Here is a 27,394-nt window from a genome sequence, read left to right as displayed (position 1 = left end):
CTTTAATTTCAAAAGTTATTACGATCTGTACAAAATAGACTTGTCTTATAAGTAGCAGTTATTTTTTTAAAACTGAACATATTATACTTTTAACACATTGATACATAATCGCTTTATTTGTCTACATAGAAATACCTATTAAACTGTTTTTTTTTCTCACAAATGCAAAAAAATATAGCATGATATGAACAATCAAAAGTAAGACATCAAAATAAACAAAAAGCAAAATAACACACTAAACTGAAATCAAGGTAGATGTAAAAATATATATGGTACATATGTGTTATATGATTTTTCTGTTTTGTTACTTCTTTCAATTCGTTATATATAGAAAACAAGGTGTATATATTAGTAAATATAAATGTTTTTTGTTACTTTCTAATAACTATATCATGACTATACTACCAAATATTAAAACGATAACATCCATAAATACACTGTACTGACATTATTGTTCAATATAATTTCATTTTCATTTAAAATCAAAATATAATACGAAATTGTATGAATATCGATAAAAAAAAGAAAAAAAAACGGAAAACAGGTGTAAAACAATTGTTTGATGTGTTTATTATCTAAATCCTGACTTGACAGACCGGACATTATGTAATAGTCAATAGTAATATACCATGAACAATATAACATGTATTATGCATATGTATTTTGATTAACGTGACCATGAAATAGTCGTTAAGTCGGGTATTTCAAAACAGCACATGATCCCTTGTCAAGCTATTATCATGTATAATTCAATTAAATTTGTTTTATTGCAGCTTTTCACACACAACTACAACCAAAAACCTAAATAGTCTAGCAAAATAGTCATGATCAATAGTGCACAATCTATTGTAAATATATAATAAAATGACCCATTCATTTGGATAAGAATGTATTGTTCATTTTAAAGGTCACATCAAAGTAAAGTTTTAAGCAGTGCTCTTTTTTTAATTTATTTTCCAACACAAAGCATTTTTTTCTAGATTTCTGCGAACGTTTGTTTTCTACTGAATAATACCTTCATCTTCTGTTGAACAGATGAGAAAACAATGGATGCCAACATCTTCAGAGTGACGACAATGGGATGTATCAATAGTGTAGGTACAATCCAGTAATTGACTTTCTGAACCAGAGCAGTTTACATCATTTAACCAAATGGTACCTTGTCCATCATTTACACGGACTGCTGGAATCATCTGTCCTAAACTGTAAACAAAGTCATGCTAGGTACATGGAATATATATTATCTTCTTTCAGTTTTGGGGATTATAACTCTTTCTTTGTTCTCTCACCGTTCATGAATACATAGATATTTTTTTATCAAAAGTTTGTAAAAGGACAAGTTTGGAAAGACACAATTTAGATTTTGAGAAAATCAATTGGAAAGAACGTATAGCTTGTTGACGCTTTATATATATGAATAAACTTTTATGAAATTTGTACAGATAAACAGTTTGAGAAACACATAGCTTTAGAGTAGTATCTGAGGCTATGGTTGTTAATTGTTTTATTCAGAGAGGACGACTAAAGGTCAAACAGCTAACAAACAAACTAAAAAGGTCCATGATTGAATGAGTGATGAATACAGTTTATTAGAATATTCACTTTATTTTATATTTCAAGTTATCTTACATTGGATAGTAATCATGGTAACGAATAAATAAACCTATTGTTTTCTTCAAATTCAATTCTTTTGCATTTTTTAGACTTTATCGTATGATGGGCCTTAGGGGTCATCATTTATATTTTTACATATTCATGAACGCTATAGCTACCCATAACAGTTCTTTTAAGTACCAGAGAGGTACATCTTACACTTTGTTCACGTACACTGTATGTGAATTTATTTAGCACATTTCGATTGTTACAATGTATGCATTAGCTAAGAATTGAGATGAATGAATAAGATATATTTTTAATTCTGACATTTTAAATTCTGCTTTAAACATACTACGCACCAATAACCGAGCTGTCTACAAGCTACTGCTGCATTAACATTCTGAAACCCATTATCACAAACTGTTCCCCATTCAGCTTTGTAATAAGTTTCAAGTCGTCCTTGATTCTCAGTGACACCATCAGTAATACGCAAACCACCTGTAATGCAATATTTTAGTTTTAAATCAGATGTACTCTCTTGAGAGCTGTTTGAGATAATTTATATTTAATTAACGAGCATTTACTTAGAAGTAATATCTTAATATGACACGACTGTCTAGTCTTAATTACCGATACAACATGTACTAGCAATTGCTTCGAGTGTTAAAAATTCAGAAATGCCAGTTTTTATTCATTTTTTTAACTAAATTTCAAATCTAATTTTAACAGTTTGCAGAATCGTATCATGTGTAATATAAAGTATAAGGAAACATATATACCTGCCGCAATTACAATGATCAATTAAATATCCAAACACTAAACATAAATATGATTACCTAGCTTGTAATATCCTTATCATTAGGCCTGATTTAGTATGAGGAATGTGGTCTGACTTATTAGTATATGGATGACTTGAGTTTGGAATTGATCATCCAGCATAATCATGATGATAATGGTAATTTTAAATACGAAAAAGTGCACATAACTGATTTGAACGATTATTATAGTTTGTTTTAGAAGGGTCCCAAAATTAACTTTAAAAAGAACAACAATATGTTATATTGTTAAGATTTTAAAATGATTGTATTGTTCAAATACACATCCTTCTATACATCTGGTCTTTTTTCTCACTTGTAAAACATGGGCGCATTTTTTTTCCCGTAAATAGTGTCTACATACCTTTTTTAGGGGGTATTTTATTTCAGATGTATTACAAAACATATGTATTGTTTATACTTTTAATTCGCGATGTAAACACAGGATATTGAAAATAAAGAAAAAAATAGATAAATAATTTTGTAATTGATCGTATTCGTGATCGAGGTAAAATATTCTGCTACGTTGTATTCATGTAATTCTGTTTACAGGCAAATCACTTGTGTATTCATATTCATGTGCTTCAAACGTTTATTTTGACAAAATAATACCTTCGTCTTCTGATGAACAGTTAAGGAAACAATGGAAGCCAACATCATGGTAGTGACGACATGGTGATATATCGTGATTGTAGGTACAGTTTAGTAAATTGCCTTCTGAACCAGAACAATTTAAATGATTCAACCAAATGGTACCTATGCAATCGGCTACTTTATGTGCAGGACGCATCAATCCTGAACTATAAATACATGAAAGATACATTGTGTTAATTAGTAACTACTTTCTTTTAAATTATCTTTACTATTTCAACTATTCAGTTGAAAACTTGGTTTTACACATGTGTCGGTTGGTGTTAGGCAAACATATATTTGCTCTAAATAATGACGACTTCAGTATGTATACTAAAGAAATTTATCCTGTAGAACTTACTTTAAATAAAGCTAATGATAACAATGACCACTGCCCTTTCCTCGATCTTGTTATCTATATCATAAACGGGAAGCTTAATACAAAAATTTATGATAAAAGAGATGATTTTTCATTTCCTATTGTTAATTATCCATTTTTAGATGGTGACGTTCCCTTGTCACCATCTTATGGTGTTTATATATCTCAACTTGTACGATTCGCTCGTGTATGTAACAATGTATTAGATTTTAGCGAGAGAAATTTATGTATTACTGAAAAATTATTACACCAGGGTTTTCGATATGACAAACTGGTCAAAACATTTACTAAATTTTATCACCGGTATAAGGAAATAATTCGTAAATATAACTCAACATGCAGACATCTTATACGTTCAGGTATTTCACATCCAAAATTTTATGGAAATATTCTTTATAAAGCACAAAAATGTCAGTATTTTCCTCAGAAACTAACAAAACCTTTAAATAGACTTATTAAAAGGGGATATAGTTACGATACTGTTGTCAGGTCATTAAAGATTGCATATTTTGGCTTTAACATTGATTCACTGATAGGGTCTTTGCATCGGAACTAAACACATTTATTTCTAAAAAAAACAGTTGTTGGCATGACACGGGTTATGTTCTTCTCATATATTTTATGATAGTATGATACTAAACCCCTAACGGGAGGGATTGTACCTGATATTCATATGATGAAGACATAATCTTTCAATCAGTTTAATTGAGGTCTTGAGCTGGCATGTCAGTTAACTGCTAGTAGTCTGTTGTTATTTATGTATTATTGTCATTTTATTTATTTTCTTTTGTTACATCTTTTGACATCAGACTCGGACTTCTCTTGCACTGAATTTTAATGTGCGTATTGTTATTCTTTTACTTTTCTACATTGGCTAGAGGTATAGGGGGAGGGTTGAGATCTCATAAACATGTTTAACCCCGCCGCAATTTTGCGCCTGTCCCAAGTCAGGATCCTCTGGCCTTTGTTAGTCTTGTATGATTTTAAATTTTAGTTTCTTGTGTATAATTCGGAGTTTAGTATGACGTCCATTATCACTGTACTATTATGCATATTTTAGGGGCCAGCTGAAGGACACCTACGGGTGCGGGAATTCTCGCTACATTGAAGACCCATTGGTTGCCTTCGGCTGTTGTTTGCTCTATGGTCGGGTGGTTGTCACTTTGACATATTCACCATTTCCTTTCTCAATTTTATTTTATTTACAGTCTCTTAATACTATTTTGTATACGACAAATGATTGGTCGAACTTTAATTATGACGTCAATGTTTTGGTTACTTATAAACTTTTTACTGCAATGTAATTAAAATCAAGACTCACTGAAAATATGAGTTGAGTATCACGGTGGGTATGGTTGTCCTGCGAGAGAACGTACTGTGCTGGTGATTCGGTCCTGACGGGTGCTGGTGATCAATGAAAAAATGTAAACAAAGACGAAAATGATGATTTTTGACGTTTTCACTCATAAAAAATGAAAGAAAACAGTTGAGATTTTTCAATTTCGTTTCTTATGGGTTCATATATAAACCATTAAAAAATTGACCCTCTAAACTGTTTCAGTAAGCGTAACACAAAAATGCTCATTTTCAGAAAATCTAGAACTGAAAAAATAAAACAAAAATGCTCATAGAGTCCGCTTTCTATACCGCAATCCACACGACAAAACAATTGTGTGAAAAAACATTGCAATTTCTTAAAATTTAGCATTTTCTCAATTTATGCATGTCCTGATACTGTGCTGGTGGGTCCTGTCATTGTGCTGGTGGGTCCTGATACGGTGCTGGTGATTTTGGATAAAAAGTTGGTCATATTTGAAACAAATGTTACAAAATCAATAAAATTGGGCAGATAATTGTTGCCAACAGGATCTATGACTCCTATTTTAGCTCTTGTGCATCCATTTGGCTGTTTAATATGTGTTTTCAAATTATCTTAACTTGTATTACATAATAACATAAAAGGGCAACATCTTTCGTCCAATATCAGATAACAATATATAGTATCTAAAATAAGTTAAAAATTCCACAATACTATATAATTCATTTTATGTGTCAATTTGTTTGAAAAAAGTCGAAAAGAAGAGAGTTTAAGTTAATGTCATGATTATCTGTCGCTTTCTAGATCTATGCTTAGCATTTATTTCAGATGACATGGACTCCTCACCCTGATGACCCTGCTGACTTTCATAACTTCATCCGTATACATAATATTAATAGATAAACGAAAGGCTGCAACTGGTATTTTTGTATTTAAAATGATTCGTTGTAACGAGAATATTTGTGGTGAATGGAAACTGTGAGGGTCAAAATCTTAAATTGCTTATAAATGTTGCTGGACCTAGTTTCGTTATCTGATCCGAATTTTCTGAAATGTGCAAGGTAGATAGACATTTTGATTTGTTTACTCGGTAATGAACCCTTGTGTTGATCCCATGGCAAACATAACAAAAATCTCTGTACAAAGGTCTGTGAATTTTCTACAAAAATAGTGATTTTATTTTCACTAAATTCTCTTTTTTCTACTAAATAACAATAATGAACTATAATAAATAATAATGCTTTGCAAGAAGTTTCCCCTTGATATATGCACATTTCGTAATTGACATTGTCATAAACCGTACACGAAAAGATAAAATATTGATATAAGTACTTAATTTGCATCTTTGAACCCCCACCCCGGCTTGTTTTTTAGGAGCCCGGGGTGTCTAAAAATGGTCGATTACAGACAGCCGAGTACGCATTTTACTTTCCAGGCGTGTTTATGTTTTTTAAATATAAATTAAGGCTACATTTTAATATAATAATTCTATGAATTCACAATATAAAAAAATGCAGAAAAAAAATGAATGAAGTGAAATATCTTAGTAAGGAGTCATAACTACAGAGATGGTGTGTTTGACACACAAAACTTAAAAGCTTAGTGATATTACCAAATATTAAAATAAAAGTGTATTTTAGTTGGGTATTTTTTCCATTTACTCATTTTCAATTATAATCAAGGCACATTTGATTTTTATTCATGAAAAATATATATTTAAATATAGAAAAGTAGGACACATTGTTCACTTCCTCCCCCGTAATTCTTTATCAAAAATATTTATTTTGAAATGAAAAAGCTAAGAAATCTTAGGTTTTTTAGTGTTTTCTAGGTTATCTCGTCTTCATTATCTGACATATTCTAGCTTGCCCTTTCATAAAATAGTGATTTTTTTAGTGTTTTATCGAATTTTCGAAAAACAAATACCTGATAACCGCTTAGACAAAAAAAAATATGTTGGAAAATCTTACAGCAAGTGATTCTTAATAGCTATAGCCTCGGTCACACCTTACCGGATAGCTCGAACGGACGCCTAACGGATAAAAAAAAAGTTATCCGTTGACAAAATTTGTATCTGTTGGGAGTCCGTTGGTGTACTAACGAACATGTAACGAATGCCAAACGGACACACAACGGACACTGAACGTACGTGAAACGGATACGTACCGGACAGAATGGACGTCGAACGTACATCCAACGGACGAGTACCGGATAAAACAGACACCGCTATGGAAGCGTAACGGATAAAACGGATGAACAAAATAATCTGAAAATTAAAGGCAATAAACCATCTAAAAATTAAAGGCAATAAACCATGAGAAATTTCAATTGGCATTTGTCCATTTTACATCCGGTAGTCATCCGTTTTATTCGTTATCCTTCCGTTAATATCCGTTTTACATCCGTTTTATCCGTTAGGCGTCCGGTAGACATCCGTTGGTGAATTGGTCTACCGGATCTCCAACGGATGCATAACGGATACGTAACGGATACAAAACGGACGAGTACCGTACAAAACGGATGCCTAACGGACGTTCAACGGACATTTTATCCGTTGGACGTCCGTTCAAAGTTTGAACATGCTCAAAATTTTCCACCGGACAGAACGGACGTCAACGGATAAAACAGACGCTTAACGGACATGCAACGGATATGGACGGACGCCTAATGGATAAGAACGGACGTCCAACGGACATGAACGGATTGAGAAAAAGTTATCCGTTAGGCGTCCGTTCGAGCTATCCGGTAAGGTGTGACCAAGGCTAATATAAGATACATTTTTCTTTTACAATCCACCTATAAAATTTTACGGGAAACTATTCCAAGCTTTCACTGTAACCTCGCTCTAACTTATCCCCCTCCCTCCCCCACCCTCCCCCAAAAAAAACACCAAACAAACAAACCCGCAATACTATTGTCATTCTTATAGTCAACACTCAATTGTTCACAAACAAATGTGTTTTAAGCTGCTAAAGACATGATTCAAACGCTCAGACAGTCCTTTGTTCTATATTTATGCAAAACCTTTCACATTTTTATTTTATGGGTTATTGTTGAAGGTCGTACGATGACGTATGGTTGTTAACACATACTTCCTTTGGTTTCTTATGGAAATTTGTCCATTGACAACAAACATACCACATCATCTACATTATATTAAGTATTGTATAAAATACAACGTATTTTGGTGATCTTGCAAAATGATCGTAATCCCGAAAATCGTAAACATATTTTCTTATCTTAAAAGGGGGCAAGAAGGGTTCCATTAACAGGCCAATAAATAAGATTACAGTTAATTTCATTTTTTTTTTTTTTAAATAGGGGTATTTTTTCTCTCATAATAACAGTAAACAGATTCACAACAATGTCAATTTCAAGAAAGCAGACAACAGCTAATTAGTCAACAACAGTACAGCATCAATGCTCTTGAATATATGCCACTTTTAACTAAAATATAAAAGCACAGAACCAGGACATAGGAGCACAGAACCAGGACCGTTTTTCTTATCACCAGCACAGCGTCAGGACAATTCCGTTTAACGAACTTGCACGACTTTTGCAATATAATATTGTTGTAATATACTTTGCATGGTACTTATGACACATCAGAGAAAAATTAAGCAACAAAACAGTCGTTTTATTGCCGTTCTGATACAATGTAAACAAACCCACCAGCACAGAATCAGGACCCACCAGCACCCGTCAGGACCAATTCACCAGCACAGTACGTTCTCTCGCAGGACAACCATACCCACCGTGAGTATGTATTAAGATACAGGAGAGCTCACATGTTTAAGACTGAAGTTTCATCTATAACGGTTTTCTTTTATAAATTGTAACTTGATTGGAGAGTTGTCACATTGGCATCCATACATTTTTTTTTATATATCTTTTTAATTTAAAATAAATTTTGCATTTGATATTCCTCTCTAAACGTAATACACACCAATATCCAAGCTGTCTACAGGCTACTTCTGCATCAACATCCTCAACGTTATTATCGCAAACTGTTCCCCATTCACCTTTATAATAAATTTCTAGTCTTCCTTGATTCTCAGCGAAACCCTTGATAATACGCAAATCACCTGCAAAGCATGGTAACTTATTCAAAAAAGCTCATCCACATCAAACGAATTGATAACAACTCTCATATTCCTTACTTGGAAATGGTATTTCCTTTTGTGAAAAATGGTGGATTTAACTTATTTAAAGCTAGCTCAACTTTAACTTGTATAACAGTCGCATCAAATTCCATTATATTGACAACAATAAGAGAAAAAAAAACCAAACATACATAAATTGTTAAAATGTGAAAAAATAGGGGTACAGCAGTCAACGTTGTGTTATAATCAAAATCACTATAAAAAAATCAAAAAGAAAGCACAACAAGGCATATATAAAAAACACATTTACAAAAATGTAATTCAAAGAGACAAACATTACAAAAGCACAAACACACAATTACAGGATATATAAGAACATACCCATGTCATATGTAACAGAGACACAAATAAAATCATAATGGCAAATCACACCAGCAAAAGAAAAAGAAAATAATACAAAACATGTATCATAAAACAATAACACAATAACGGAATGTACACGTACAGAGCCACGCCAAAAGGATCTCACCAAACAAACTTTTTGATAATTGAGTCTCAGATGCATTATTTGTTTTATTAGTTGTTCATGTTGTTAGTAACCTAGCTGTCAGTAACTACGATTACCCTCAGATTTGTACTTAGTGTATTTTTGTTGTTGAGGTTGGTAAGTATCCGACCACGTGCAATTGTATTTGTAGTTTTTGTATGTTTATCCATCTGATGAGTTATTCGTTTTTCAACTAATTTTTATAATTCGTTCTTATGGTGTACTGTTACACCACTGTCCAATGTTAAGGGGATTGTTGGGATCCCGATGACACATGATGTATGCATGTGCCAGTCCCAAGTCCTTAGCCTGTAATTCAGTTTTTGTCGTTTGTTAATGTCTTACATATTTGTTTTTCGTTCATTTCGTGTACACATTTTTTCTCGTTTGAATTATTTTACATTGTTATTTCAGGGCCTTTTATAGCTGAGTATGTGGTTTGGGGTTTGTGTACTGTTGAAGGCCGTATGTTGTATTATAGTTGTTTTATTTCTATGTAAGTTGAGCTGTCTCAATGGCAATCATACCATGATAGCATTTTTATGTTAACAGTTAAAGTAATATTCACCAAAACGAATACACAAATATTTTTACTATAACACGTTATAAAAATAACCCATGAAGAATATTGTAACTACCTTAAACGAGCATTAGCTTTTTAAAACTAGAGGCTCTAAAGAGCCTGTGTCGCTCACCTTGGTCTATGTGAATATTACACAAAGGATGCAAATGGATTCATGACAAAATTGTGTTTTGGTGATGGTGATGTGTTTGTACTGAACATTCTTGCTGCTTACAATTATCTCTATCTATAATGAATTGGCCCAGTAGTTTCAGTGGAAAATGTAAGTTTAAAATTTACAAATTTTATGAAAATTGTTAAAAATTGACTTTAAAGGACAATAACTCCTTAGGGATCAATTGACCATTTTGGTCATGTTGACTTATTTTTAGGTCTAACTTTGCTGTACATTACTGCTGTTTACAGTTTATCTCTATCTATATTGATATTCAAGATAATAACAAAAAACGGCAAAATTTCCTTAAAATTACCAATTTAGGGGCAGCAATCTAATAACAGGTTGTCCAATTCATCTTACCATTTCAGGGCAAATATATCTTGACCTAAAAAACAATTTTACCTCGTGTCATATTTGCTCTAAATGCTTTGGTTTCAGAGATATAAGCCAAAATCTACATTTTACTCCTATGTTCTATTTTGAGCCATAAAGGCCATCTTTGTTGGTCGATTCTGTCAACGGACACATTATTCAAACTATATAACCACATAATGATTGTAGCCAAGTTTGGTTAAATTTGACCAAGGAGTTTCAGAGTAGAAGATTTTTGTAAAAGTTAACAGACGACGACGACGACGACGACGGACGACAGACGCAAAGTGATGAGAAAAGCTCACTTGGCCCTTTGGGCCAGGTGAGTTAAAAAGAAACATGTGCTTCTGCAAGAATTTTAAAATGGTTGTTGAAATACATATATTGTTAACTCCTTTTTTATTTGTTTTGTTTGTTTAACATGAACACGTTAGTTTGTCCATAAACAATTTCTATATGTATAAAGTATATATGTTGACTTTTTGTTTCATGATGTTAAATGCAAATGCATTTGATAAAATAATTTGAAAATCATTACAATTGTGCTTTTATCTACAAAATGTTAAAAACGAACAATTACCATGTGTCTATTCTAAAGTACAATTACAAAAAAAACATATGGTCTTTGTGGCGTTATCGAACATTAGTTGACTAAGGAGTGACGTATTAGATACGTGTTTCATTAATCATAACGTAAGTAATTTCATTTTGACTAGTTGACTAGTTATATATATAGAATGAACAGCCGAAAACGAGAAGATAAGCGAGTCATGTACACAAAGCATTACTGTGTGTTATGTTGAGGTTATTATATTGCTAACAACCGTCACTATATGATTTTGTATTTGATAGTATTATAATGTATACAAGACGGAAGTTTTGAAGATTATCTGTATGTACATGTACATGTATTCTGGATAATCTTCGTTTAAGGTGGTACATAACACTACAGGGAGATAACTATGTTAAATCAGCTGAAATTTTTAAATATGTTATATTGTTTAGAAAATATGAAGCTTCTAAAAGATTAAAATTAGTGTTTGACAAACTGCAATAAATAGAATCACTTGTTTCCGATAAAGTTTCTTTTTTAAAGTTTTTGAAATTTTGATATTTTTGTCATAAGGTCAAAGTAAATATTTTTTGTTAAAATTTATGAAAATAAAACGAGCCGACTAAATTTTAGTCAAGGTGTTTGGTACCAACTAAATAGATTGCGTTAAACAGTGGCGTGGTAAATTAAGTGTATATTCTACGAATTTTTTTAATGTTTGCTATTTCTAAAACTATACCGTCAGCTTCTGTTGAACAGTTGAGAAAACAATGGATACCAACATCATGATAATGTCGACAGGGTGATATGTCGTGGTTGTAGGTACAATTCAGTAAATTGTTTTCTGAACCAGAACAATGTACGTTATTCAACCAAATGGTACCTATACCATCGTTCACTTTATTGGATGGAAGCTTCAATCCTGAACTATAAATAAACAATAGAAACAGTGTGCTGGATATCGTCTTCTTTCCTTTTTTTATCTGTATGTCGTGCATTACTATCAAAACATGTTGTTCTTAGTTGAAATACTAATAATAGATTACCCACTTTTCGGTTGAACCTGTTTAAAGAGGAACAATATGGTTTTTCAGTAAATCAATTTAATAGGATATCAGGGTATCGCTAGGTGACTTAGTATCTCTGAAAGAGTTTAGGACAATAAATTTAATAAAAGTATAGATAAAATATTTTGAAGAGGAAAGTGATTAAGATGAGCATTCAATTATGGGATAGCTTATTGTTTCCATGCTAATAAAACACTTCAAGTCTGTTTGAGACAGATTACTTAATAATTTTTTTGAAGGGTAAAATGTACAGTGGTAAATGATATGTAAATGCAACTAAAAAGACCACCAGCATATTAAAGAACCTTCAGTTTTATTTAATTTTCCATATGGTTATCGATAATTTAACAAAAATGTCACAATCAAAATTCTATTCAAAATTACAATAATATATAAATATATTCATCCAATAAGCAAATGAGATTATAAATAAATGCGTATTGTGTCTTTTAGAACCAACATATTTGCACACGTGTATTCATTAAAATAAACACTTGTTTTTAACTTTTTGTACTACATTGTCATTATTCTACGCAATGTTAAGTTGAATACAAGTTAGAATGATCCGCGTATTAGCGATGTTAAGTGTCTTCTTATGGTCAATAAATCAGAGCAATATATCGTCAATGTAATTAATAATTACTCTTAAAAAAGTTTTTACAAAATAAGTGCATATAGTGATTTAAAGAACATTTGATCTGAAAGAAACATACATTTTGCTTTAAAAAGGAAACATATTAAGTAGGCCCTTTAGAGAAAACTCATAACAAATTGTACCTCAACATATACAAATCACCTGTCATTTCTAAACAGATGAATCAACAAGGTTTTGATCGGCTTGTAAATTATTCCTATAACATGTAAGGTGTAGTTTAAATGGACCATAACACTAGCCAATTCTATATTCATGATGAGACAAACGTACAACTGAATGACTAGTTTTGATATATCATTTCGGAATGTATCGATTAGCGATTAATGTAAACATCTTCAATTCAAATTAAGATATCGAAATAATCGCCCTATAGGTCGATAACACAGATAGACTTTAAAACTCTAGACGATTATTCATGGACGAGGTACAAATTGAGATAAAGGAACTAATTAAAATTAAATTGCGTATTTGTTTACCATCAACAAATGTATAACATACCAATATCCAAGCTGTCTACATGCTACTTCTGCATCAACATTTTCAAATTGATCATCACATAATGTTCCCAATTTACCTTTGTAATAAATTTCCAGTCGTCCTTGATTCTTAGCGAAACCATCAGTAATACGCAAGTCACCTGCAAAGTAGAGTTATATTTAAAATGTTCAGATGTATTGTATCCTGTACGCTTTAAAATCTCTTTGTTTTGGCAATTTATAAAATATGAATATTAAGCCGCCTTGTGGTATTTCCATTTTATGTTTAGTTTTGTTTTTCTTTTAAAATATAGATTTGTTTTTAAACAAAGCATTTAGCATTTTCTGTGTTAATATATTTGCATAGCAATCAAATAAACAATTTGTAAGAATTGTTATTAACAATGATTAAAGAGAAGTTTGCATGTATACAAACCAAGCTTTTTAAAGATTATATTGTATGTTTTCAGGACTCTCTCTAATGGATGCTGTTTAAAATACTGATTTAAATCAAATGTATAGATAAGACATGACCTACTGTGGATTCAGTTTTCTTGGGTACCCATTTTCCAGGATAACTAGAAAAATTGCATATTTTTTAATATTTAAATTCGTAGTTTTGGCAAAGTTTGCATACATTCCGTTATGGTTTTTTTCATTCATACACCATTTGAACTCGTGGTGGCCCTAAAACTACGAAATCCACGAAATTTAGTATCCAACGAGCACGAATGAATTCATAGTAGTATAAAAACTATTGTTTTAAACGTTATTTTTTTTCAAAAACCCTACCTTCATTTTCTGTTGAACAGTTGAGAAAACATTGGATACCAACATCATGCTAGTGTCGACAGCGTGATGTATCGTAATTGTACGTACAATTAAGTAAATAACTTTCTGAACCAGAACAATTTACGTTATTTAACCAAATGGTACCTATGCCATCATTCACTTTAGTTGAGGGAAGCTTCAATCCTGAATTATTAATAAACAAAAAATAAATTTCGTTAGATATTTTTATTTTCGTTCATGTATTCTTGTTCTGATTAGTACTACCAATACTCGGTTAAGAGCCAATCTGCCAGAAAACCATGCAAAACCGTCCGAATGCCACTTTTGCCAAATGAGTTCATATTTGGCACATTGGTGCACCTTAGTAATGTAATTAACCACACAAATTTTTTTTTGGAAATTTGAACCGATCTTGATTTTGTTGGGGGGCGCCATTTTTTAACAGCTGAAATTCCTCGAAAACAGCAAAAATAAGCCTTTTTTGGCATATTTCGATGGTTTAAATAAAAAAATATGGCAACATTTATAATTTTTTGATAGTTGTTCCTAGTAATACATCACATTAAGTGTAAGAATGCATAGAAATAACAATGCTGTCTATAAAGTGTATGTATAATCTAACTGTTTCAATATGTCTTATTTAGCCTCATGTCCAAAATGGCTGATTTTGGTCATCTTTCAGAGCCAAAATACTCCAAGACCCGTTTATTATTGTAAAACAACATATCTACTTGCAAAGTATAACTATATATACCCAATCAAAAAAAATATTAAGCTCGGCAAATAATGTTGGTGTCTAGTATATGCCACAACAAAATGGGGTAGCCTGCATATTCAAATTTTCTCAAGTTTGCAGTCTAATTTTTAACATCTGACGTATGATAGGATCTGGACTTATAGATAAGTATAACAACAAATGGAAAAGAATAAATAATGATTCATTTAATACATTAAGAAAATAATCATACATAAATACAATTTATTCATTACAAATCTAGAGGCTCCCAGGAGCCGAAATAGCTTGAATTGACAATTTGTGCACCTCAAAATGATAAAAAAAACACACATATTTCAAAAGCGATAAATTTAAAATAAGAGGTTAAACAATTCAGAATAAGTTCAGACTGTAAAAATAAGTTTTTCTGACCATTTTTGCAATTTATTCTTATATTATATTGATATATTAGCAGAAAACTATGAAAATTTGTAAATTTACACACTTCAGGGACAATAGCTCATAGATGTTACCTCCCAATTTTTCAGAAAAATTTTGGGTAGTTAGATCTTGTCATTTTGGTAGTTTTTACAATATATATACATATATGTATGATACTTCTTCTAATGATATCAAAATAATGGTTTAAAAGAGAAAACTGTAAACAGCTGCAATATAGAGATGACACTAAGAGATGGACTTTTTATGGTCCTTTGAGCCTAGTATGCTAACAAGGTAATATTTGCTAGGTACCTATATATCTATGTTGCTGCAATGTGGTCAATATAAACATGATAATCATAAATGCATCTAAAACTAGATGTGTCAAAGCGACACGAATGCCCCCCCCCGTCTCAAAAATTTGAAAATCTGCAATTTCAATACATGTGGACACAAACATGATGGTTGTCTCACATATAAAAAAAAATCAGCTCTAAATCTGGAGGCATATAGAAAAATGTCCATATATTATAACTGTGATTTTTAACAATTTTCAAAGTTGTAAACCCTTAATTCTGCCAAAAATTACAGAGCGGAAGGAAACTTAAATTAGATCTGTAACTTGTCATGGTTAGCTCACATACCAAAATCAGCCCAATATTCGAAAGCATTTAGAAAAAAGGTCCATATAACTGTGATTTTCAAAAATTTATCAAAGTCCAAAGCCAGAAATTACAGCAAATATTAGCGTAGCAGGACGAACCTTAAACTTGATCTGTAACTCATCATGAGTAACCCACATATCAAAAATTAGCCAAATATCTGAAAGCGTTTCTAGACAAAAAATGTGTATAACTGTGATTTTCAACAATTTATCAAAGTCCATAGCCCGTAATTTCAACAAAAAATAGCGGAGCGGAACAAAACTTAATCTTGATCTGTAACTCATCATGGTCAACTTACATACCAAAAATCAGGCCAATATCTGAAGGCATTTAGAAAAAAACTCTGTATAATGGTTTGTTTCAGAATGACGGAATGATGGAATTACGGAATTTCGGACAAGGGTAAAACTATAGGGCACCGCCATAAAAATACCATAACTAGACGAAAAACAAATCACTTAGTCTATATATACTTGTGCAAAATTTATAAAGAATTTTGAATGAAATTGGATAGCTGTTAAGATTACTGTCAAGACTGTACCTATGAGGCTCTTAGTAACATCACATCCTGAGAAAAAACAAAATTAATGTAAATCATATGAAACTTCAAATTTCAATAAAGTTAAATGTGTTTTTTATACTTGAACAGCAAGAACAATAAAATCAAGTGTACATTAACTTTCTTGTAAAAGAAAATCCATAACATTATAATATTCATAAATGATGAACTATTATTTTTTGAGACATCATCCCATGGAAGATTTAAGTGGTGTTTTAAAGATGCAAAGTTTCTGTTGCTTGTTTGGTTGGTTGAAATTGTTTCTGTCAGAAACATTATCAGTCTTCCAATCTGATGTTGACTGCTGTAAAAGTTCAGTTAGCTGTGAGTCTAGATCTGAAAACCACAAAACATACATATATAGATCAGGCTGTTAGCTTTCATATTTTTTCGTTTTTTTTTATTTTTGGCCTTTTATGGCTGCATAGATATGCAGTTTTGGTCTTGTGCATTGCTATAGGAGATATGACATATGAAGACCTATAGCTTTACTTGTATGTCATTTGTTCTCATTGGCAATCATACCACATTTTATTTCATATTTCTAATGTTCATTTACATGTATACCACTGACAGCAAATAAAGATGACAACTTTTTTGTTTGCCATCCTTGGTGGCCATCTTGAAAATGTTTGACATCAGATAATCATCCATATATTATGCATATCTTTTCATTAAAGTTTCATTTAAAAAAATAACACCAGTTATGTCAGTAAAGGACAAATTTTGTGGAAGATGAAGAAAAAATGCAAGTTTGAACAAAACATTCAAGCATGAAACAGCTCTGAATTTGTGATGGGATTAAATATTTGAAAAAGAATATGGTTTCTAACACAGAATAAATATGGTACATGCATAAAGATATAGTTTAATAGATTCAGCATAAAATCAAATTAAGGTGGCTCATTGGTACAAAAATTTCAGCAAAAAAATAAACCTTTATTTTTTCATTACAAAATTTATTCATAACACTATTAGTTATTACTTTATGATATGGTACAAAAATAAACCCAAAAAGTTGATTTGGTTTGGCCCCAGATGACTTTTAAAATGTGTATCTCCAAATTATCTCCCTTTGGTGCAAAAATGCCATTTTTTGGCATTAAATTTGAAATATTTTTTGTAACTCATCGGTGACCTATATTTTTTATTATTGTTTTCAAGTAAGCTGTACATAAACTAAATAATTGTAAAATTTAAGCGATTTCTGTAATTAGGTTATTTTTTTATTTCGATATAACCTTTATTTCTCCTATTAGTTCAACAGAAAAAAAGGACATTAACAAAAATGTATGCTTCTTCCAGAGGCAGATTTCGAGCTTAAATGAACGGTGACCCCATTTTTTTTATTTCATTTTTCTTTTAAGTATATGATAAAGTTGATTTATAAAAGAATATAGCGAAATCCTATATTAGAACAAAAAATGATTTAAACCCAGGAGCCCCCTTAAGATTTCAAATTAAGTTAAATTTTGGACCCTTTGAACTTCAATGTAAATAAATTTCATAACATTGCCCAACAAGAATGTGTCCATAGTACACGGATGCTCAATCGCACTATCATTTTCTGTGTTTAGTGGACCGTGAAATTGGGGTAAAAACACTTATTTGTCATTTGAATTAGAAAGATCATATCATAAGGCACATGTGTACTGAGTTTCAAGTTTATTGGACTTCAACTTCATCAAAAACTACCTTGACCAAAAACTTTAACCTGAAGCGGGACAAACAGACTGAAGGACAGACCGACGACAGACGGAAGGACGAACAGACGCACAGACCAGAAAACATAATGCCCCTCTACTGTCGTAAGTGAGGCATAAAAACAAAATACAGGTTGGATTCAGCATCTATATAAATTTATTGTTAAAATCAAACACAGTTAACATAGTTAAATTGTGGACCCTGACCTGTTTTAACCAACCTGAAAACTAGGACTGAAATTATAAATCTAAGTTAAAGTACATATTTACAAATGCATATATATTCAGGATATTTGATTATTTCTGTATATCAAAAAACCCTAAATATAATAGAGTTCAATTTCTGTTAAAATTAAACTAAGTTAAAATTTGGATTCTTTGGACCTTAAATGTGGATAAATTCGAAAACCAGACCAAAATTAAAAATCTAAATATTCAACATTGGCTTTTGTTTATGAAAGAACCTCAAGAATTCAATTTGGGTAGATATTTTTGTTTTTGTTTTAACCATTTTTGAAATTATCGTGAAACAATTTAAAATGGGGTCATTGCAACATCTTAAATTTAAATTCATTGTTCAATTTAGCATATCAAAGAACCCAAATAATGTATTTATCTTAATTTGTTCTTGTCCTAAACCATTTGTGTAAACATGCATGAACTATTTGCCACTGGACATAAGAAACCAACAACCAATCAATTAATCTAACAGGTGAATTATCTTCAAAAGTATCAATAAAAATCTCCCCCTTTTTTATATTTAAAATGGAATGTACAATGTATGAACAGTTCATTAGTCATTGTTAGTTATTGAATGGAAAATATAGGAGCCGCCCTACATAGTACTATTAGTACTACAAATTAAATTAGTAAAGTGATTTTTCAATGGGAAAACCAAGTTAACAAAGACATGTTCAATAAAACTGATGTACGTGTATAACATGTATAATTATTATATAGGTGATTACATATACTTTGTATGATTACCAAATTTTACAAACAGTTAAATTAATATATAATTTAATAATATCTTACCAGTATCTTGATCTATACATGTATTTAGTTTGACCTGGCTATTGTCACTTTCACAAAAAAATCATCAGCATTGCTTGCATCTATTATAGCCCTACAAACAATGAAACATGACAAATGAAAAGTGTTAAACTATAAAATAATTCTTCTATGTTGTATCACAGGAAATGTAGGGTAGTGTAGCATCACTGTGCATGTATTTTTTTATTTCATTTAAAAAGGGCTCTATAAATAATCTACATACATTACATGTACATACATATACATCAATGTACATGTAAGGTCCTAAAATATAACTTAACAACAGTTTGCAATGCTTTTGATTTTTTAGTCTCCATGGCCTACATTGTATAATAGATCATTAAATCTTGTTTAATTTTATTTATGAAATGTGTATTTCATCATGTTCATAAATAAAATTAAACAAGATTATTCTCTAGATAAAGTTGTCTAGTGCTTCATGTACAGTATGTTGTATGTAAAACATGTATTAGAATGAGGCTTTACCATGTTAATCACGAGATAAAAGCTTTCTTAGTTAACAAAGAGCTGAACTTGTACAACTATTTTAAAAACTTAAAATATAACTTAGGATAAGGGAATAAAAACATACTGTCCTGCTTAATGTTGAACATGTTGAAATAAATTTCGATTATTGTCATGCTTATCATGCTTATGGTCTATAATTTTTTTTTTTAAATTAATATACATGTATATTGTACCCTGGTTAATAGCTTAACAATTTAAATTCTGTCCTTAGCTGACAAGGACATAAATATTTTGACCATTCTAACCCTCCCCCTTTCTTTTTTATAATCAAATGGTTCCAAGACTCATGCCATGTACATTTATATATTAAAGGGATATACTGTAAATTCAAAAAAATGTTGCGTGGAATTATTATTGCGATTTCATAATTTAAGACTGAAATGTGATTTTAACATTTGCGATATTCAGAAATATCCTGTTTGATTCATATAAAAAAAATCTCAAAATGTTAGTTTTAATTATTGCAATTATAACCCTTTCGCATTTTACACAATTATAAAAACATTGCGATAATATCTGAATTTACAGTATATTATTTGTTTGCACTTGGCTATAGGAAATAAATAAGATTTCTTAGAAACAGGATGGGTGTACAAGTATATTCACATGCCCTTTCAACCCCCTCCCCCTTTTTTTAATCTGGCTAATATATCAAATGTTGGTCCCCTAATTTCAGATTGACTATATAAGGAACTAATGAAAATTGATTGTTAGAGTTGTACCTGTTTCTAGTGGAATAACTCGTCCTGTATACAGCCTGTCACGAAATGGTGAAAATCCTTGGTCAGCTTTGGCTTTGCTGGAAGACGGTTGGACGGGATGTTGACATCTTGCTTGACTATAATGTCAATGAATTCCATAAAAGTCCCTGTACTTCAAGCATATTCTAACATGTCTAAGACGAGATGATATAACAACCAAAGGAAAATAAACCACTCCTCGTCTTTATATAAAATAATGAGTCCTGTTGGAAATTCTACACCATAGTTTTCAGTGTTTTTCAGTCTTCAATACAACGGTAGAGAGAGAGTGTCTTATTTATTTATAATGCGCCAGACAGTTAATTATTGTTATGATTGGCAGATTTCTGCATTGCCATTGGCAGTAATTATTCTTTTTGGAAATGCTATTTTGGTCTTTAGTGCATTCAGATATCTTAAATAGTTTGTAATATGTAGATGCATAATGCTGGGATAGCCCAAATACTCCTCATAGATTATTAAAGTCGCAAACTTCGATGTAATTTTTGTCTGCCAAATCAATCACAGGGAGCTGACATGTTTGAGATTTTACCCAAGGGAGATAAGTCAATGGAAGAGCATAAAAGATGGACTCCCTATTTCAGACAATTTATTGATTTTTGCACTTGCAGTACAAATACGTCTTATTAAATTTTTTAGACACATTTATTTTACTTTATTAAATGATTTTATGAACCATTTTATTACAATTGTATTTAGAATTTAATTAAAATCAAAATTAAAATGATTCGGGACTAAAATCACCATTCTTCCAAGGCATAAATTAACATGTAATAGACATTTGCCAAGCTTAATATTTTGTTTTAATATAAAAAAATACACCGTAATTAAAACCAATATAAGTTGCAAACATATTCGGAATGGGTCTTGCAAGTTAGAAGCAAGTAAAAATCATGTAAATTCATGTATGAAAAATCCATCCTGTGTGTCCGTGCTCCTGGCAATGTGCCAAATTGTGTAAATTTTTATTTGTATTGACCATAACATAGTAAAATGGATGGGTTCCAGCTGACATTACTCTAAAAACTCAACTACCCCATTTAATATGCTTCTGGGTTATTCTTAAAAGGCATAAAAAGTTGTATTTTTCCTTGGTTTTATTATGAATTTACAGAATTATGCAAATGAGGCTGTTACTAAAAATAGATACGATTCTGGGGGAAATTAAGTGGCCAAATTCTTTTATTTTATGTCAAGGATTAAGATGATGTATAAAAATTTGTCAAGTTGTGATTGTCGATTTGGACGATTTTCTCATTATTGCATGGTTTTCTGGCGGATTGGCTCTTAAAAACAATAAAAATAGGGTAACCAATTTTGGTAGATAGAATTTTAATTTGGCATAGAAGTGGTTTTCACTTCATCAATTCATTATAATATCAACGTAACTAAATATGTGTTAAAGTAGATTTTATCTTAATTAAACCATGTTTTTTATGAAAAAAACACAGTTTATCATACCATTTACTTGAAACTCGTAAAAAACATATAAAAAAGTAATAGTTGTGTTTTGATCGGCTTGTTTAAAATTCTTAAAACATGTAATGTAAACTATAAATTCGTTCTGTAGTTTTAATGGACCATACATTAAGACGACAGTAGTATACCGCTGTTCGAAATTCATAAATTGATTGAAAAAAATTAAATATGGGTTACACACTAAAACTTAGGGAAACATATCAACTATAAGAGGGACTTGACGACTCAACAGAAATAAAACTAGTTGATTCTAAACTCACCAAAAAACATACATGCAACTAAATGAATGATTTTGATATCTTATTTTGGAATAGGTCGATTAGTATCTAAAATGGTAGTCTTCATTTGAAATTCAGATATCTTTGGATAAAATATCTAAAGAAATTGATTTATATTTAATTTCGTGTTTTTAGCACTCTATACACATAATACCAATATCCAAGCTGTCTACATGCTACTTCTGCATCAACATTTTCAAATTGATCATCACATAATGTTCCCCATTCACCTTTGTTATTAATTTCTAGTCGTCCTTGGTTCCCAGCAAAACCTTCAGTAATACGCAAGCCACCTGGAAAGCAGAATTGTTTTCACATGTTAAGTCTTTGTGAGAGCTGTTTGAAACTTATGTTATTGAATTGAAGCATGTTGACTCATTTGAATAGTTTGGTAGATTGTTTTGAGTAAAATTTAATTTAGAAATTAATGTCTAAATAGTACGTTAAAAATAAGGAACATCTTGTTATCTGTACGCTATAGAATTTCTGTGCGTACAAAATAATATCATTAGACTATTGAAATGTCGTTCTGTAGTATTTTAATTTTGACCATTGCGCTTACCCGAAAATGAGAACACGCATAGAAGACAAAAAAAGTATGTGCACACAGAAAAAATGCACGGTGTGATAAGGTGATTAGAAGAAAACCTAACAATCAACTTAACAAACGTTATGAAAAGAGGGGGTATCAAATAGTGTTCTTAACAAGATAACAAGAATTTGTTTTTATAAAAAATAATCCTTCATCTTCTGTTTAACAGTTGAGATGACTTTAACGTGTCGGTAATAACATGATAAAATGATAACATGATTTTTTTCTCAGTACGAAATAGATTAATGGCGTATACAGTTATTAAAGGTAACAGGATTGTAATGTAGTACGCCAGACAGTATAATGGTAATCACACAAGTAAGTACGTGTTACTTTGTAGACAATAAATGTTTCCATTTTGACCATTGCGTTCACCCGATCTGGTAATACTTGGAGAAGACAATTAAAATATGTAAACAAAACATTAGTGCACGTTGGATAGATGTAATATGTGAGAACAGATTGTTAGTAAATGTATAGTAAATTGAATACATATATTTTTAGAACAAGTACAATGCATCAACTGTTTCGATTTATAAACGATTGATTTATAACTTTGCGCTGACCAATATCATACCTTCACCATCTTGTGAACAGTTCAGAAAACAATGAATGCCAACATCTCCATAGTGGCGACAGTTTGATGCATTTGCATTAAAGGTAAAATTCAGTAGTCTACTTTCTGAACCTGAGCAGTTTACGTTATTTAACCAAATGGTACCTATCCCATCGTCTACCTTGTGTGGGGGAATCATCAATCGTGAACTATGAATACATTAATGATACATTGTTTTAGAGTTTTACTAATTTACTAATAAGGAACGATATTATATCATGTTCTGTCAATGTACAGTTAAAAACACGATTAACAGTTTAACTCCTTTTAAAACAAAGACACATTTGAGGGAAAGCATTTGTTTGTAAAAAGTCCAATAGGAAACCAGGAAATTGCTTGGTGATGTGATATCTCTGACAAAAATCACAAACATAACATTATATGTAATTTATAGAATAATGTATTTATATGATAGTTTTAATGTCCTGTAACAAGTCAGGAATATGGCTGTTGTTATCTGATATTAAACTAGTACAATGTAGTTCGTGCTGATGCAAGTTGGCGTTTGTTTTTGTTACACTTTGGAGCTCCTGTTGTTCCTTTGATTTCCTAATGTTTGAAGTGTTTGTTTCATCATGAAGCTATCTTATGGGTTTTTTTACAATTAAAATAATTTTTTTCTATTTTTCAATTCACCGGGTATCGTTTTTTTTCATCAGCGAACAACTGACTGGATGATTTAAGTTTAATGAAATATATCTCATGTGAATTTTTTTTATTTCAAATAATATATCTCGATTTCGAACAGACTAGATTGTTTTTCATTGACTATGTACAGATTCAGATAGAGAAAGTAATCAGTACTAAATAACCCTTATAGTAATACACACCAATATCCAAGCTGTTTACAGGCTACTTCTGCGTCAACATTCGCAAACTGATTATCACATAATGTTCCACATTCACCTTTGTAATACACTTCTAGTCGTCCTTGATTCTCAGCGAAACCTTCAGTAATACGCAAGCCACCTGCAAATCAGAATAATTTACATTATTCAGATGATATATAATTTTATTGATAAAGGGTTGATGCTCATACAGAGGTTATTCAACCAAAGGTTTGAAATGGTAATGTTGAAATCATGCCTTTGTAAGATTTACAGACTTATCAAGAGTTGGAATTATGGAATATCCGTATGACAAACAGAAACGGTAATTTTCCTTACTACAATCTTGTCCCCTTTTCTCCAATTTGACCTTGATACTAATTACTAGGTTTCTACCTACATGAGCAAAACGATGGATGAAACATGTGCATCAGGATATGTACCTTTTGGTCACCTGAGATCATCCCCAGTTTTAGATGAGGTATTGCTCAGTCTTTGTTTTTCTTTCTTGTGTTTAAGATACTGTCGTTAGTATTTTGATTTTTTTCTAGCAATGTCGTTGTCAGTTTTTTTTCTGAGCTTGAATGTCTCTGTGATATGTTTCACTTTTTTTCTGTGTGCGAGCTGTTTGAAACTGTTTGTTTTGAGCGGAAGCTTTTTAACATATTCGAACTGTATCAGTTGATTGCATATAGTCTATAGTCTACCAAACAACCTTATCATATCACTGTGCCGGTTGATTGCATATAGTTTGATTTTCTACAGAACAACCTTATCGTTTCGTTAACAATCAGGAATATCTTGTTATATGTACGCTATAAAATATCTCTGTTTAGCAACAAAATAAAAAGTAAAATCACCAAAACACTGCACTCGTACATTTATCGTAGGAAAATTAGAAAAGAAAAGCCCTAATTAAAAGCTCAAACACATTATACCAATGGATATAAACTGTCATATGCTTGACTTGAGACTATATTTCCTTTATTGGAAGTTGTTGATTAAACCTGGTTTTAATGCTAGCTAAACCTTTCACTTGAATGATAGTTGCATGGAATTCCATTTCATTATATGTATTAAAAAAACCCACAAAAAGGCATATAGACAAAGCACATATTTAGCAATCATGAAAGACAAGAATATAACAAAAATGTTTATCTTTAGCACACTTACGGAATGTATACGTACAGAGCCACGCTATGCATGCATGTATCATATATTCACCTAAAAAGGACTACCATATACAATGACACAATCAGGGGATGAATCAGTACTAGGCTACATGGATATCAATAAAAAAGACCAAGAAAAAAAAGTGATATGCATAAAGAAAAAAAAAGTATACTATAACACGTTCTTAAGACATTAAAACAACGTCATTACCGATAACCTATTTTACTATTCTGCTATTGCAGTGTCTTTGTTTAACATTTTCATTGTATACTTGTCGTTAAAAAATATTTTCAAAATTATCATAGAGCAATAACCATAACATAATTACATTTTTATAAAACATAATTGCGGAATGTTTAAAAATACATAGCCTCGTCATATGTTACGACGAAACACAAAAAGTCACACGTCACACGCCTTCATTTGCTGTGGAACAATTGAGATGAATTTTACATGTAGATAATGCGACTTAATTAAACATTGAAATTAAATGTATGAAATGTACGAAATAAATAAATGATGTTTGGCTCTAAACTCACGCCAGTTTACTTAACAGAGACGTAGTAAACACGTGTTATCCTACGTGGACATGTTGAAGTATAAAAATAAAATGTGTACACCATTCTATGTATTCATAATTTTGTGGGAAGAAATGATTGTTATGAAACGTGCAGTGGTAAATTAAATACATATATATTCAGGAAAAGTACTAGTACAACAGCTATATAGATATAAATACGACGTATTTATAACTTAATTTTAACTAAAAACATACCTTCATCTTTTGTCGAACAGTTCAGAAAACAATGAATTCCAACATCGCCATAGTGACGACATTTTGACAGTTTGATGCATCTGTATTAAAGGTACACCTTAGTTATTCATGTTCTGTGCCAGAGCAATTTACGTTATTTAACCATATGGTACCTATCCCATCGTCTACTTTATGTGCAGGAAGCATCATTCCTGAACTGTAAGAACATTAATGGTGCATTGTGTTTGATACCAACTACTACCCGAAATTGATACTCTGTAAACACTATTCGCACACAAACAAATTTGAGTGAAAATTCGATTTGTTTTGCAAAGTTGTAGATACGGTAGAAATGGTATCATGATGTATAAATTTACACACTTGGAGACATCAATTTTATCATAAGGTAGTTTATACTTTCATTTCATTCCTTTTCTACTTACCACCTTATAAATATACCTACGGATATGTCTTTCCTTACCAGTCGAGACTTCGCAATTTAAATAAACATCCAGATGACGCATATACATCAAACTGGAGCTACGTTACCTACATGTTTTACTTGACCTGTACCCCGGTTTTATATTTTTGCGCCGAAGAGTTCAGACGTTAAACAATATATTCAAAGTTATTTATTTTTATAAATTGACGATATTGAGAAGTGAAGGTTTTGATGCTCATGTGGAGGAATGCACGTCTTCTGTGTTAGTTAATAATGCAATGGCCTCCGACAAAGTCACTTCCCCTCCCAGAAAGAAAGGTTACAAACGTACTTCTTCTTGTGGTAAAAATTTATATTTGTCAGACTTAGAAAGTTGGATGATGGCAAGAATTGAAGAACAGGACAAACAATTTGATTCAGTGACTGCTTACATGGGTAAATCACTTGATTTACTACAAGTCGAATGAACTGATACCGGAAAAGAAGTTTCAAGGTCAGAACATGAAAATCAAAATACGGTCACAGTCGAGGCATTTAGTGCTGCTCGTAGACAACTTATCTCTTTGAGCAGTGCTGCTAATGAGCACTATATGTTCGAAATTTGGATTCGTAACGTCAAAAAAGTAGCTTTTTATTCTGTGCAGAGGACTCTAAGAATTCTAAGAACTCTGATCCTGATGATGTCAACATTTATTATATCAGGTTTAGTTTAACCTGGTGAACAAGACAGGTTACAGATATATTTATGAAACATAAATGAGAAAT

At 31.3% G+C, this 27,394-nt stretch overlaps 2 protein-coding genes and 1 long non-coding RNA gene across 3 annotated transcripts in view; all 3 read right to left on the bottom strand.

Moving 5' to 3' along the window:
* Positions 1–1,001: 1,001 nt before the first annotated feature.
* LOC139497597 (neurotrypsin-like) lies at positions 1,002–9,226 on the bottom strand. Its single transcript, XM_071285831.1, has 5 exons — positions 9,223–9,226; positions 8,685–8,823; positions 3,024–3,211; positions 1,956–2,094; positions 1,002–1,203 (listed from the first exon to the last, which is right to left on the bottom strand). The coding sequence occupies exons 1-5, from the start codon at positions 9,224–9,226 to the stop codon at positions 1,002–1,004; spliced, it is 672 nt and encodes a 223-aa protein (XP_071141932.1).
* Positions 9,227–14,964: 5,738 nt separating this feature from the next.
* Positions 14,965–20,987, bottom strand: LOC139498367 (uncharacterized). Its single transcript, XR_011657909.1, has 3 exons — positions 20,430–20,987; positions 19,162–19,252; positions 14,965–16,759 (listed from the first exon to the last, which is right to left on the bottom strand). It is a non-coding gene; the product is annotated as an uncharacterized lncRNA (long non-coding RNA).
* Positions 20,988–22,342: 1,355 nt separating this feature from the next.
* LOC139497596 (neurotrypsin-like) overlaps positions 22,343–27,394 on the bottom strand; it is a 30,035-nt gene continuing 24,983 nt past the window's right edge. Inside the window, exons 6-8 of the mRNA XM_071285830.1 lie at positions 24,264–24,402; positions 23,395–23,582; positions 22,343–22,518 (exon numbers count right to left, since the gene is read on the bottom strand). Of these exons, the coding sequence (XP_071141931.1) occupies positions 22,343–22,518; positions 23,395–23,582; positions 24,264–24,402 (503 nt within the window). The remainder of the gene's footprint in view (positions 22,519–23,394; positions 23,583–24,263; positions 24,403–27,394) is intronic.

This window comes from Mytilus edulis, chromosome 12, assembly GCF_963676685.1.
Source record: "Mytilus edulis chromosome 12, xbMytEdul2.2, whole genome shotgun sequence".
In the NCBI taxonomy this organism is placed as follows: Eukaryota; Metazoa; Mollusca; class Bivalvia; order Mytilida; family Mytilidae; genus Mytilus; species Mytilus edulis.
This window is presented reverse-complemented; position numbering and strand designations above follow the sequence as displayed.

What these genes read in the sequence shown, in the direction of transcription:
- LOC139497597 (XM_071285831.1), bottom strand. An exon ending in CTGTTCATCAGAAGACGAAG is followed by an intron (nt 2,095 to 3,023) that starts GTATTATTTTGT and finishes ATTGCATTACAG; the next exon opens with GTGGTTTGCGTATTACTGAT. An exon ending in TGTAGACAGCTCGGTTATTG is followed by an intron (nt 1,204 to 1,955) that starts GTGCGTAGTATG and finishes CTTTGTTTACAG; the next exon opens with TTTAGGACAGATGATTCCAG.